Source organism: Microcaecilia unicolor, chromosome 8 (genome assembly GCF_901765095.1).
Source record: "Microcaecilia unicolor chromosome 8, aMicUni1.1, whole genome shotgun sequence".
In the NCBI taxonomy this organism is placed as follows: domain Eukaryota; kingdom Metazoa; phylum Chordata; class Amphibia; order Gymnophiona; family Siphonopidae; genus Microcaecilia; species Microcaecilia unicolor.
Genome location: NC_044038.1, coordinates 247,079,444 through 247,093,460, shown reverse-complemented (window position 1 = coordinate 247,093,460; position 14,017 = coordinate 247,079,444). Strand labels below are relative to the sequence as shown.

The 14,017-nt window shown below is 47.2% G+C and overlaps 1 protein-coding gene across 3 annotated transcripts in view; it reads right to left on the bottom strand.

Moving 5' to 3' along the window:
- RBM39 (RNA binding motif protein 39) overlaps positions 1-14,017 on the bottom strand; it is a 229,584-nt gene that overhangs the window by 21,370 nt on the left and 194,197 nt on the right. For all 3 annotated transcript variants that reach the window (XM_030211135.1, XM_030211138.1, XM_030211136.1), the window contains one exon: positions 7,495-7,572. In XM_030211135.1, the coding sequence (XP_030066995.1) occupies positions 7,495-7,572 (78 nt within the window). The remainder of the gene's footprint in view (positions 1-7,494; positions 7,573-14,017) is intronic.

Sequence of the window (14,017 nt, the reverse complement as noted above, 5' to 3'; positions counted from 1 at the left end):
TCACTCTGCCTTAGACCTTCCCCTTCCCCACTGTGACTCTGGGCAGATAGTAGTGCAAGGAGGGGGGGGGGGGGGGGGGGGGGGGGAGAACAGGAGTCCCCACAAGGCCTTAACTGCTCCCAATGGACCCTCAGAACAGGCCAAGCCAGCAGGCTCTAGGGCGTGGTATACACTATCTGAAATCAATGTCACCAGTTGGGACCCAAACTTCAGCCCGTGGCCCCCATGGTGCCTCTACAGTGGAGGGGCAAAGAGGTTTCCCCCATGCCCCCACACTTGCAGATGGCCCTCGGGCCTTCCTGAAGCCTTTCAATGTTGCAAGACAATTCTACATTTTAAAATTAGGGCATTGTGAACTGGCTACTGCAGGCCCCACGGCAACTGGCAGGAATTCCACAACTTCCCCCGTAGAAGCCTAAACTACCAAACTCAGAGATACTCCATACTTCTCTAGGATTGTCTGCCTTCTATCCTGCCCTGCTTCCCTGGGAGCTCCAGAGCCTCTGATTTTTTTTTTTTTTACTTTATTACTACTACTACTAACTAGCATTTCTAAAGCGCTACTAGGGTTACGCAGCGCTGTACAATTTAAACATAGAAGGACGGTCCCTGCTCAAAGAGCTTACAATCTAAAGACAAGAGAACAATCTAAAGACAAGTGAACAATCTAGAGGACGAGTGAACAGTTAATCTGATAGGGTGGATAGATTGGGGCATTCTATCTATCTCGAGCGGTTAGGCACTGAAGGCAGCATTGAAGAGGTGAGTTTTAAGCAGAGATTTGAAGATGGGTAGGGAGGGGGCATGGCGTATGGGTAAAGGAAGACTGTTCCAGGCATAGGGTGAAGCAAGGCAGAATGAGCGGAGCCTGGAGTTGGCAGTGGTGGAGAAGGGTACTGAGAGAAGGGCTTTGTCCTGTGAGTGGAGGTTGCGGGCGGGAACATAGGGGGAGATGAGGGTGGAGAGACAGCCCTACTAAAGGGCCTGACCTACAGGGAAACCTGTCTGTTCCTTTTTTTTGGTATAAAGGTCACTGAGGCTCTCCCGCAGGGGGTGGGGGTGGGAAAGGAGGGAGAGGCACAATTGGCCTACACTAGCCAACTCCTCAGAGTTGTAAACAAGCCTATGGGTGAGGGTAAGAAAGGCTCTTCCCTCAACCAGGGAAGGGTCTACAGACCTACACCTGGGAAGGCAACAGACTCTGGGATTCTACCAAGTTACAGGTTATGGAATCATGACTGTGGCAATTAGACCTCAAAAAGAATACAGCTGCACCAGTTGAACCTGAACCATCTGCTGGAGATAAGCGAATTTAACACACATATGGAAGGATAATCCAAAATTATGTCAAGACAATGCTAGGTTCTACATTAGGAATTACCACTAAGGAAAGGGATACAGTTATCATTGTAGTCAATATGTTGAAATCATTTGCTTGGTGTGCAGTGGCAGCCAAAAAGCAAACAACGTTAGGAATTATTAGGAAAGAAACAGACATTAAAACTAGGACTGTACATTTAACACATTAATAGCTTGATTAACACGTTAATATGTAAGCCGCACTGAGCCTGCCATGAGTGGGAAAGCGCGGGGTACAAATGTAACTAAAATAAATAAATGAATAAATGTTTAATATGTTTAATATGCATTAAATTGAAGATGCATACCTGTAGCAGGTATTCTCCGAGGACAGCATGCTGATTGTTCTCACGATTGGGTCGTCGTCCACGACGGCCCAGGAGACCGGCAAAATTTGTATAGCAAAACAAAGAACTCTACAGAACGCTCTGCCGCGCGGGCAGAACACAGCACGCATGCACAAACAGCTTCCCGCCCGCGACACGAGCGTGCCCTCCTCAGTTTAATAAAAAGCAAAACAGAGAACTGGAACAACTCCAAAGGGGAGGAGGGTGGGTTTGTGATAACAATCAGCCTGCTGTCCTCAGAGAATACCTGCTAAAAGTATGTATCTTCACTTTCTCAGAGGTCAAGCAGGCTGCTTGTTCTCACGATTGGGTATCCCTAGCAGCCAGGTTCACTCAGAATAATGAACATTGGTCAATTGCGCATCACAACGGCGAGGACATAAGAGATTGACCTGAAAAGAAACACAACTAAGTGAGAGTGCAGCCTGGAACAGAACAGAAATGGGCCTAGGAGGGTGGAGTTGGATTCTAAACCCCCAACAGATTCTGTAGCACCGACTGCCCAAACCGACTGTCGCGACGGGTATCCTGCTGAAGGCAGTAGTGAGATGTGAATGTGTGGACTGATGACCATGTTGCAGCCTTGCAAATCTCTTCAATGGAGGCTGACTTTAAGTGAGCCACCGACGCAGCCATGTCTCTAACATTATGAGCCGTGACATGGCCCTCCAGAGTCAGCCCAGCTTGGGCATTTGTGAAGGAAATGCAATCTGCTAGCCAATTAGAGATTGTGCGTTTTCCAATGGCAACTCCCCTCCTGTTGGGATTAAAAGAAACAAACAACTGGGCGGACTGTCTATAGGGCTCTGTCTGCTCCACATAAAAGGCCAGGTATGAGGACATGGGAAGAATGTTGGCAAGACAACTGACTGGTTCAGATGGAACTCAGACACCACCTTTGGCAAGAACTTAGGGTGAGTGTGGAGGAGGACTCTGTTATGATCAAACTTAATATAAGGTGCATGCACTACCAGGGCTTGGAGCTCACTGATCCTACGAGCTGAAGTAACAGCCACCAAGAAAATGACCTTCCAGGTCAAGTACTTCAGATGGCAGGAATTCAGTGGCTCAAAAGGAGTTTTCATCAGCTGGGTGAGAATGATGCTGAGATCCCATGACACTGGTGGAGGTTTGACAGGGGGCTTTGACAAAAGCAAACCTCTCATGAAGCGAACAACTAAACGCTGTCCAAAGATAGGCTTACCCTCTACACGCTGATGGTAAGCACTAATTGCACTAAGGTGAACTCTCACGGAATTGGTCTTGAGACCAGACTCTAAGTGCAGAAGGTATTCAAGCAGGGTCCGTGTAGGACAAGAAAAAGGATCTAGGGCCTTGCTGTCACACCAGACGGCAAACCTTCTCCATTTGAAAGAATAACACTTTCATGGAATCTTTCCTGGAAGCAAGCAAGACTCGGGAGACACCCTCTGAATGATCCAAGGAGGGAACTTCTAAGCTCTCAACATCCAGGCCGTGAGAGCCAGAGACCGGAGGTTGAGATGTAGAAGCGACCCTCATTCTGGGTAATGAGGGTCAGGAAACACTCCAATCTCAATGGTTCTTTGGAGGATAACTCCAGAAGAAGAGGAAACCAGATCTGACGAGGCCAGAAGGGAGCAATCTGAATCATTGTTCTTTGGTCTTGCTTGAGTTTCAGCAAACTCTTCCCTACTAGAGGTATGGGAGGATACACATACATAAGACCTATCCCCCAATGTAGGAGAAAGGCATCTGACGCTAGTCTGTCGTGGGCCTGAAGTCTGGAACAGAATTGAGGGACTTTGTGATTGATCTGAGTGGCAAAAAGATCCACCGAGGGGTTGCCCCACGCTCGGAAGGATAGAATAGAGACCTTTGGATTTGGCCAGGAACAGGTCATTGGAAACCTTAGTAAGTGCAGCTTCAGTTGAATGAAGAGGGCGAAAGCCAGATTGAAATGGGTAAAGTACAGCTTGAGATGAGAGAAAGTCAAGGCAATGGCGGTGAACGGCGCGCGTTTAAGTAATTTGGAAAGGAAGGGGAGGAGGGAGATGGGTCGATGGAAGGACAGGTAGGGTCAAGTGAAAGCTTCTTCAGGAACGGTGTGACCACAGCATGTTTGAAGGCATCGGGAACGGTCGCAGTAGAAAGAGAGAGATTGAGGATATGACAGATAAAAGGGGTGAGAGTGGGAGAGATGGTGTTAAGAAGGTGGGTAGGAATGGGATCAGAGGAACAAGTAGTTCGTTTTGAGGAAGAGAGATGTGATGTTTCTTCATCAGTGACCAGGAAAGGAGGAAAAGGACGGAGTGGTTGAGGAAATAGAAGAACGGATAAGGGGAGGGACAAGGGGAGGGAGAGGTGGGGTGGGTTGGTAGAGAATTAGAGGTTTATCTTCTGAACCTTGTCATGGAAGAACTCAGCTAGGGTCTGGGGAGATAGTGAGGGGGGAGTTGGGGGTGGAGGCACCTTGAGTTTAGTGTGGCGAAGAGAAGTCGAGGGTTTGAGCCGAGAGAATTAGTCAGCTGGATGTAGTAGTCCTGTCTGGCAAGCAAGACAGCAGATTGGAAGGAGGTCAACATGATCTTGAAGTGTGTGAAGTCAGCAAGGGCAAGAGATTTCAGCCAGAGGCGTTCGGCGGAACGGGTACAGGAACGTAGATAGCGGATTTTACGGGTCAGCCAGGGCTGGGGTTTGGTACGTCTTATAGGACAGGGCATGAGAGGTGCAAGAGTGTCTAAGGCAGAGGATAGAATAGTATTGTAGAAAGAGACGGCTTCATTGACAGATTTGGATGGTGCAGTGGTAGAGAAGAGGTTCAAGACATTGGAGGATAGGGTAGTAGGGTCAATGGCCTGGAGATTCCTAGATAAATTGGTTAAGATTGGACGGGAGGAAGTTTAAGTGTGAAGGTTATTAGGTGATGGTCAGTGAGGGGAAGATCTGAGGTAAAGTAATTGGAGGGACAGCAGTTATAGGAGAAGATAAGATCAAGACAGTGACCATTTTGGTGGGTAGGGGAAGTGGAGCATAGTTGAAAATTGAAGGAGGATGTTAAGGTGAGGAACTGGGAGACATAAGAGTTGGAGAGATCATCAGCATGAATGTTAAAGTCGCCAAGGATGAGGGAGGGGGAGGAAGGATCATGAAAGAAAGAAAGCCAAGCGTCGAAGTCGCTGAGAAAAGATGAAAGGGATTTATCAGGGGGATGATAAATAACTGCTATTTGAAGAGGTAAAGGAGTGAACAGGCGGACGGAGTGGACCTCAAAGGAAGAAAAACAGAGAGACTGAGGTGGTAAAAGAGACTGAAATTTGGAAGAGGGTGAGAGTAATAGACCAACGCCAACACCGCGGCCAATAGGGCAAGGAGTATGGGAGAAGAGATAACCACCATGGGAGAGGAATAGAGATGAGATTAGAGAGGTCACGGTGCGACCTACATAAATAGGATGAGGGCTGGTGAGGGGGACCAGGATTGGGATTGATGTCTCCAGCAGAGAGAAGGAGTAAGAGAGTACGGAGGAGAGTGGGAGAAGAGTGGCGATGAAGGCGACAATGGCGAGATGAGTTCAGATAGAATGGGGAAGGTACGATGGAAGGGATGAAGTATTGAAGGCAGAAAGCAAGGAGGGAGGAAGAGGACAAGAGAGATGGCGAGATAATAAAATGAATGAAAGGGCAATGTATGACTCTAGTGCATAGTGGTTTCGGGTGGAGGAGTAGATTGGGGAGGAACAGTACTAGGAGGAGACTGTGAAATGGAGCCATATGTATAGATTCAGGCAGTCCTAGGACTGCAGCGAAGCTTCCTCCGCCGAATCGACCCGGGTGGCGGCCGACGCCGCAAGCGGGCCAGAGGACGGGGGGACTTCACCACAGGCGAAGGCCCAGATGTCGCTTCCACAGTTGGTACAGAAGGCGCAAGCACCCCTGGCACTGAAGTAGATTGGTGCAGCAGTCCCTCCAGAAGCTCTGCGAAGAAGGGCTCTGATACGCTCGTCTAGAGCTTCCATCGGAAAAGGCTGAGGGGTCGGTACAGGAGCCAGCGGCAGAATCGGAGGGGGCTCAAGATCCGGTACCAGGCTGCCAGAAGACCGACGCATCGGCACCTCCTGTATAGAGGGTGAGTGGTCCTCCCGGCACCGACGCTTCTCAGGTGCCGAATCTCTCCACTCCCCGGAGCTCTTGGTACCGCGCATAGAAGGAGAACGATGACGGTGCTTCTTAGTCTTCGCTCGAAGCCTGTCATCGAGACTCCTCGGTACAGAAGAGGAGGATGTGGAATACTCACGCCTCCTCGGGGCCAGGTGCGACTAAGGTCGGTCCCGGGGGGCCTGCATAGCAGTAGGCCTCGAGACAGGTGGAGACCCACTCGATGCCTCGCTGCTCCCAGCATGATGTGGTCGTTTGGCAGCCATTGCCTGCTCTCGAAGTCGATGCATCCCTCGACGTCGACGCCGCCAACCTCGGTACCGATGTCGAAGGACCAGACCGATCAGCAAAATGTTTTTCCCGTGGAGCCTCCTGAGACACTTGAGTCCGTTTCTTCATTAAAGGACACAGCTTACAAGAACCCGGAAGATGATTGGGCCCAAAATCCCTTCCCCTTTTTATAAAATTGTGTAGGGGGTATACACATGTAAAATATGCACATGGAAAAAGTGTGTCTACCTTTACAGCATCAGTTTCAAGGGATATAGTCTGGGCAGAGTATATAAAAGAAATACACGTACACATTTACTTCATCTTCAGAGCAGATATAAATGTATGTGCTACTGGGGGCTAGTCCTGGGTATCTATTTCACAGAAGAACATAGGCACCTACCTGCCTTCATATAATAGGTGCTTTTTCCGACTTTCCACGTGAGGGTAATTTTTTTTTTTTTTACAGGATTTATAAGTGTAATTCAGCACCTCTCCATCAAACCTTCAGGGCACACCCAGCCAGTCGTGTTTTCATGATATCCACAATGAATGTGTATGGATAGATTTGCATATCAATGAAGCAGTGCATGCAGATTTCTCTCATGCACACTCATTATGGATATCCTGACCATATAGGTAACCAGGCAGTGCCCGAGGCTCTGGGGGGCCCAGTGCCTTCTTTGAAGAGCCCTGGTATTCTAGTGGTCTCTTCGAGGGCAGGAAAGAACCCCACTTTTTCCTGCCTGCTGAGATGATCTGTCTGGTACCTCTGCATCTTCAAAATGGCTGCCGAGACTCACGAGACTGCCTCAGGAGTCTTGGCAGCTATTAAGAAACAGCTGTGCTGGGTAGAGCAGCAGTAACAGGCAGGAAAGAGTGGGGTTCTTTCCTGCACCCTGAAAAGACACTACACTAACAGGGCCCTTAAAAGTAGGCTCAGAGGGCCCACTGAGGATGGGGGGGGGGGGGGGGGGGGGGTGCACTGGGACCTAGGAGCCCCCTCCCAAAGCCTCGAAAACTGCCCGGTTACCCATATCATCAGGGCTCATCAAGGTAGGCCCTGGGGCTGTTGTGAGTTGGGGGGGTGCCCCAATGACCCATTCTGCCTGGGGGGGGGGGGGCCAAGATACTGTCAGTCTACCCCTGCCTCAAGGACTGGATGAGAACCACGGATGCAACAGTTTGGCAGTGGTTAAAGCTTTCATTCCCAAGGAGACTGGAAAGGCTAACTCTGACGTTTCAAGCTCTGACTGACAAAGGGAGCATAGTTCTGGTGCAACAAACTGAGGTCCTTCACATGGCAGTATGGAGCAATGCCAGAGAGCAAATACATTTCAAATCTTCCAATGACATGCTGTTTGAAAGACTTGAGTTCTTACCTGCCACAGCGCCAAATGCCAAAGATCCACTCATTTGCAGAGCTTGTTGTGCTGCTGGTGGGATCTGTAAACCAGTACCTATAACAAGAAAGGAGTAATGTCAACCCTCTAATAGTAACAAAACATTAAAAAGGGGGGGGGGGGGGGGGGGGGAATCTATGGGAGTTCCCCTAACTAGGAAACATTATGTTACAGCTACAAGGATCAACTGAGCTACCATTCTGGAACAAACTGCACCATTCTGCACATGATTTCCATTTCTAAAACATCTACAGTCAACTTTCCAGACCATAGTATTTAAATATTTCACATTTATTCAGCACTGTTGTCCGTAGTAGTGGCAGTGACGAACATACAGAAAGCGATGACTAGCACTGCTCTATGGATAGTAGCAATATTCAGTTCACTATCTGCTTAACTAAGCTGTTTAGCCTAGGACATCCTTTTTGTTGTCCTAAATTAAACTATACAATTGGAAGTATTCAGACGCTATCCTTATATCTGCAGAATTAGGTAGAATGCCCTTGATCCACCCAAGTACTATCCAGATAGTACTGGAGTGAGCTAAGAATTTTCAACAGCATTATATGTACACTGCTGCTAAAAATTCACAATGGTTGTTGTCCAGATTGTTTGCACTATTTTCTTTAGTTCCTTGTACATATGGATTACTTGAGACTTCTACCATCATATATGTTTTTTTATTTTGTGTTTTAACCTTTATTTCGTTTTATTCTGTTTTGATTAAAAATTCTATATGATGCAGTACCATTGTTTGAACAATTCGGCTGAATTCTATAAACTCAAAATATGTTTTGAAAAAAGACAAAATGTTCTAAAGACAGTAATTGACAATTAGGTTCATGTTTCAGATTTTAATTATCTTGGTAATAGCATTAACTATTACAATGTAATATGCTTTCACATCTTTGCGCATTTTTCACATCCTTTCTAAAAAAAAAAAAAAAAATGCAACATTTCAACTTGCTTTTTAATTTTTAGTCCTCTACTCCTGGTCATACAAATCTGCTGGGAGAGACAGAGGAAAAAAAATAGACCTATTTTTTTTCCTCTGTCAACCCAATCAGGGGAGTTGAGGGGCTGGCCCACCTTTCACTCTTCAGCATACCTATATCCAGGCTAGAGACCTGAACGGCAATGGGGTTTGTGGGGTTCCCGCAGGGACGGAAGAAGTTCAAAGGGGTTCCCGTCAGGGACAGAAGCAGTTCCTTCGGGATTCCCATGGGGACAGAAGCAGTTCCTTCGGGATTCCCATGGGGACGGAAACAATTCCTACGGGGTTCCCATGGAAGTGGAAGCTGCACCTGTGCCAGCCTTTCATCTACCGAGTACCAAGTTCTTTGACTGCTGTCTCCTCCTCTTCCTCCTTGCTTTAACAGCACAAATGTGGAAAGTCTTCCATTAAGGAGGTGGTAGAGACACAAATGACGACGGAATTCAAAAAGGCTTGGGGTGAACACAGAAGATACCTAATTAGAAAATGGAAGTTATAAAAAAAACCTAACCTTAAATGACTGCATGTGTGTAGATGTGTCGAGTGATGCTTAGATGGCGACTCTGGCTGTGATGAACTAGGCCCAATAATGGGCAGACTTGTATAGTCTGTGTCTCATATAAGGCAATCTGGTTTAGGATGGGTTGGAAAGGGCTTAGACAGCAACTTCAGTGGCTGAACATGAGGACAGTGCTGGACAGACTTTTATGGTCTGTGACCCACAAATGAGAAGACGAATACTGGAGTGGGCTTCGACAGCAACTCCAGCATTAGGAACATAAGGATAAGGCCAGATAGACTAATATGGTCTATATCCCAGAAAAAACAAAAAAAGACCATAATCAAGAATATAATATCACACTCATTGATTTAATCATGAATTGATAATGAGTGTGACTATTGGGCAGACTGGATGGACTGTTCAGGTCTTCATTTGCCATCACTTACTATGTTACTATTAATCTTCTTTGCTCCCGGACTGATGTGTAGACCTCAGCTCTGACACAGGCATGAGCATCAGATGTCACCTGACCTACTGGTGTGTGCATGTGGCAACTTCTCAGCACACAGAGCCAGTGAATCAGAGACAAATCTTACATGTGCGCAGCACAGTGTTCCAAGTTCCATCTTCCGTTCCTTCCTTGCCTGCAGTGCTGTGGGCTCAAATCCAGACAGAGAGCTGACCAGAATTGTCTTTTATATACCATTACATTCTTGCAGGGATGGGTAAGATTCCAGGAGGGACGGGCGGGGATGGGTAAGATTTAGGTCCCCATGCAACTCTTTAATCTAGGCTAAAAACTCATTCAACAAACTAGTATCGTTTGAGCTTTCTAAACAGTACCAAAACCAAACCTGATGCAGCCAAAATGTTCTCTCCTTTGACAGTAACTCAGAAATGAGATAATACCCAAAGCCACGGTAAAATTAGTCTCAAATGACTTCACAATGGGCAACAAGGAAGTCGCTGTTCATTTTCTGAACTTCTCAGTTTGTGACTACTTGAATGCCATGACTTCCCTTGGTAGGTTCTGGTCTGGTCTGGCATAAGTACATAAGTAATGCCACACTGGGAAAAGACCAAGGGTCCATCGAGTCCAGCATCCTGTCCACGACAGCGGCCAATCCAGGCCAAGGGTACCTGGCAAGCTTCCCAAATGTACAAACATTCTATACATGTTATTCCTGGAATTGTGGATTTTTCCAAGTCCATTTAGTAGTGGTTTATGGACTTGTCCTTTAGGAAACAGTCTAACCCTTTTTTAAACTCTGCTAAGCTAACTGCTTTCACCACGTTCTCCGGCAACAAATTCCAGAGTTTAATTATGCGTTGGGTGAAGAAAAGTATTCTCCGATTTGTTTTAAATTTACTACAATGTAGTTTCATCGCATGCCCTCTAGTCCTAGTATTTTTGGAAAGCGTGAACAGACGCTTCACATCCACCTGTTCCACTCCACTCATTATTTTATATACCTCTATCATGTCTCCCCTCAGCCGTCTCTTCTCCAAGCTGAAAAACCCTAGCCTCCTTAGTCTTTCTTCATAGGGAAGTCGTCCCACCCCCGCTATAATTTTAGTCGCCCTTCGCTGCACCTTTTCCAATTCCACTATATCTTTCTTGAGATGTGGCGACCAGAACTGAACACAATACTCAAGGTATGGTCGCACCATGGAGCGATACAACAGCATTATAACATCCTACTACTACTACTACTACTATTTAGCATTTCTATAGCGCTACAAGGCATACGCAGCGCTGCACAAACATAGAAGAAAGACAGTCCCTGCTCAAAGAGCTTACAATCTAATAGACAAAAAATAAATAAAGTAAGCAAATCAAATCAATTAATGTGAACGGGAAGGAAGAGAGGAGGGTAGGTGGAGGCAAGTGGTTACAAGTGGTTACTAGTCAAAAGCAATGTTAAAGAGGTGGGCTTTCAGTCTAGATTTAAAGGTGGCCAAGGATGGGGCAAGACGTAGGGGCTCAGGAAGTTTATTCCAGGCGTAGGGTGCAGCGAGACAGAAGGCGCGAAGTCTGGAGTTGGCAGTAGTGGAGAAGGGAACAGATAAGAAGGATTTATCCATGGAGCGGAGTGCACGGGAAGGGGTGTAGGGAAGGACGAGTGTGGAGAGATCCTGGGGAGCAGCAGAGTGAATACATTTATAGGTTAGTAGAAGAAGTTTGAACAGGATGCGAAAATGGATAGGGAGCCAGTGAAGGGTCTTGAGGAGAGGGGTAGTATGAGTAAAGCGACCCTGGCGGAAGATGAGACGGGCAGCAGAGTTTTGAATCGACTGGAGAGGGGAGAGGTGACTAAGTGGGAGGCCAGCAAGAAGCAGATTGCAGTAGTCTAAACGAGAGGTGACAAGGGTGTGGATGAGGGTTTTGGTAGAGTGCTCGGAAAGAAAGGGGCGGATTTTACGGATGTATGTTTTCCATACCTTTCCTAATAAACTATTCGCTTTCCTAGCCGCAGCAGCACACTGAGCAGAAGGTTTCAGTGTATTATCGACGACGACACCCAGATCCCTTTCTTGGTCCGTAACTCCTAACGTGGAACCTTGCATGACGTAGCTATAATTCAGGTTCTTTTTTCCCACATGCATCACCTTGCACTTGTTCACATTAAACGTCATCTGCTACTACTACTACTACTACTACTTAGCATTTCTATAGCGCTGCCAGGGTTACGCAGCGCTGTACAAGTTTAAACACGGGGAGGGACAGTCCCTGCTCAAGAGAGCTTACAATCTAAACGGTAATAGACTACGCAGTCAGTGTAGGTAACAGGAATGGGGAAGGTGGTTAGGCGCCAAAAGCAAGGGAGAAGAGATGGGCCTTGAGTAAGGACTTGAAGATGGGCAGGGAGGGCGCATGGCGTATGGGCTCAGGAAGTCTGTTCCAGGCATAAGGTGCTGCGAGGCAGAAGGGGCGGAGTCTGGAGTTAGCGGTGGTGGAGAAGGGTACAGATAGGAGTGATTTGTCCTGAGAGCGGAGGTTACGGGTGGGAACATACGGGGAGAGGAGGGTAGAGAGGTAATGGGGGGCAGCAGATTGAGTGCACTTGAAGGTCAATAGAAGAAGCTTGAACTGTATACGGTAGTGGATTGGGAGCCAGTGAAGCGACTTAAGGAGGGGGGTGATATGAGAGTATCGGTTCACGCGGTAGATAAGACGTGCGGCGGAATTTTGGACAGATTGAAGGGGGGATAGGTGGCTAAGCGGGAGGCCAGCGAGGAGAAGGTTGCAATAGTCAAGACGAGAGGTAACGAGTGAGTGGACGAGGGTGCGGGTGGTCTGTTCAGAGAGGAAGGGGCGAATTTTGCTAATATTATAGAGGAAGAAGCGACAGGTCTTAGCTGTCTGTTGGATATGGGCAGAGAAGGAGAGGGAGGAATCGAAGATGACTCCGAGATTGCGTGCTGAAGAGACGGGGAGGATGAGGGTGTTGTCAACAGAGACGGAAAGTGGGGGAAGAGGAGAAGAGGGTTTGGGTGGAAAGATAAGGAGCTCAGTCTTTGCCATGTTCAGTTTCAGATGCCGGTTGGACATCCAGGCAGCGATGTCGGAAAGGCAGGCTGAAACTTTGGCCTGGGTTTCAACTGTGATGTCGGGAGTGGAGAGGTAAAGCTGGGTGTCATCGGCATAGAGATGGTACTGGAAACCATAACATGAGATCAACGAGCCAAGGGAAGAGGTGTATATCGAGAAGAGAAGCGGTCCAAGGACAGATCCTTGGGGAACCCCAACAGAGAGCGGGATGGGGGTGGAAGAGGAGCCATTAGAAGATACTCTGAAGGTGCGTTGGGAAAGATACGAGGAGAACCAGGAGAGGACGGAGCCCTGGAACCCAAATGAGGACAGTGTGTCAAGAAGTAAATTATGATTGACGGTGTCAAAGGCGGCGGATAGGTCGAGGAGGATGAGGATGGAATCTGCCATTTAGCCGCCCAGTCTCCCAGTCTCGTAAGGTCCTCTTGTAATTTTTCACAATCCTGTCGCGAGTTAACGACTTTGAATAACTTTGTGTCATCAGCAAATTTAATTACCTCACTAGTTACTCCTATCTCTAAATAATTTATAAATATATTAAAAAGCAGCGATCCTAGCACAGACCCCCGAGGAACCCCACTAATTACCCTTCTCCATTGTGAATACTGCCCATTTAACCCCACTCTGTTTCCTATCCTTCAACCAGTTTTTAATCCACAATAGGACATTTCCTCCTCTCCCATGACCCTCCAATTTCCTCTGTAGCCTTTCAAGAGGTACCTTGTCAAATGCCTTTTGAAAATTCAGATACACAATATCAACCGGCTCCCCTTTGTCCACATATTTGTTTAGTCCTTCAAAGAATTGAAGTAAATTGGTCAGGCAAGATTTCCCCGCACAAAAGCCGTGCTGACTTGGTCTCAGTAATCCATGTCCTTGGATGTGCTCTGTAAGTCTGTTTTTGATAATAGCCTCTACCATTTTCCCCGGCACCGACGTCTGACTCACCGGTCTATAATTTCCCAGATCTCCCCTGAAACCTTTTTTCTAAACATCAGTGTTACATTGGCCATCCTCCAATCTTCCGGTACCACGCTTGGCCCCCTCCAATCTTCTGGTACCACGCTCGATTTTAAGGATAAATTGCATATCACTAGCAGTAGCTCCGCAAGCTCATTTTTCAGTTCTATCAAGTACTCTAGGATGAATACCATCCGGTCCAGGAGATTTGCTACTCTTCAGTTTGCTGAACTGCCCCATTACGTCCTCCAGGTTTACCGTGAAGTCAATAAGTTTCTCAGACTCGTCCGTTTGAAATACCATTTCCGACACCAGTATCCCACCCAAATCTTCCTCGGTGAAGACCGAAGCAAAGAATTCATTCAATCTCTCCGCTACGTCTTTATCTTCCTTGATTGCCCCTTTTACCCCTCGGTCATCCAGCTGCCCAACCGATTCTTTTGCTGGCGTCCTGCTTTTAATATACCGAAAAATTTTTTTGCTATGTTTTTTG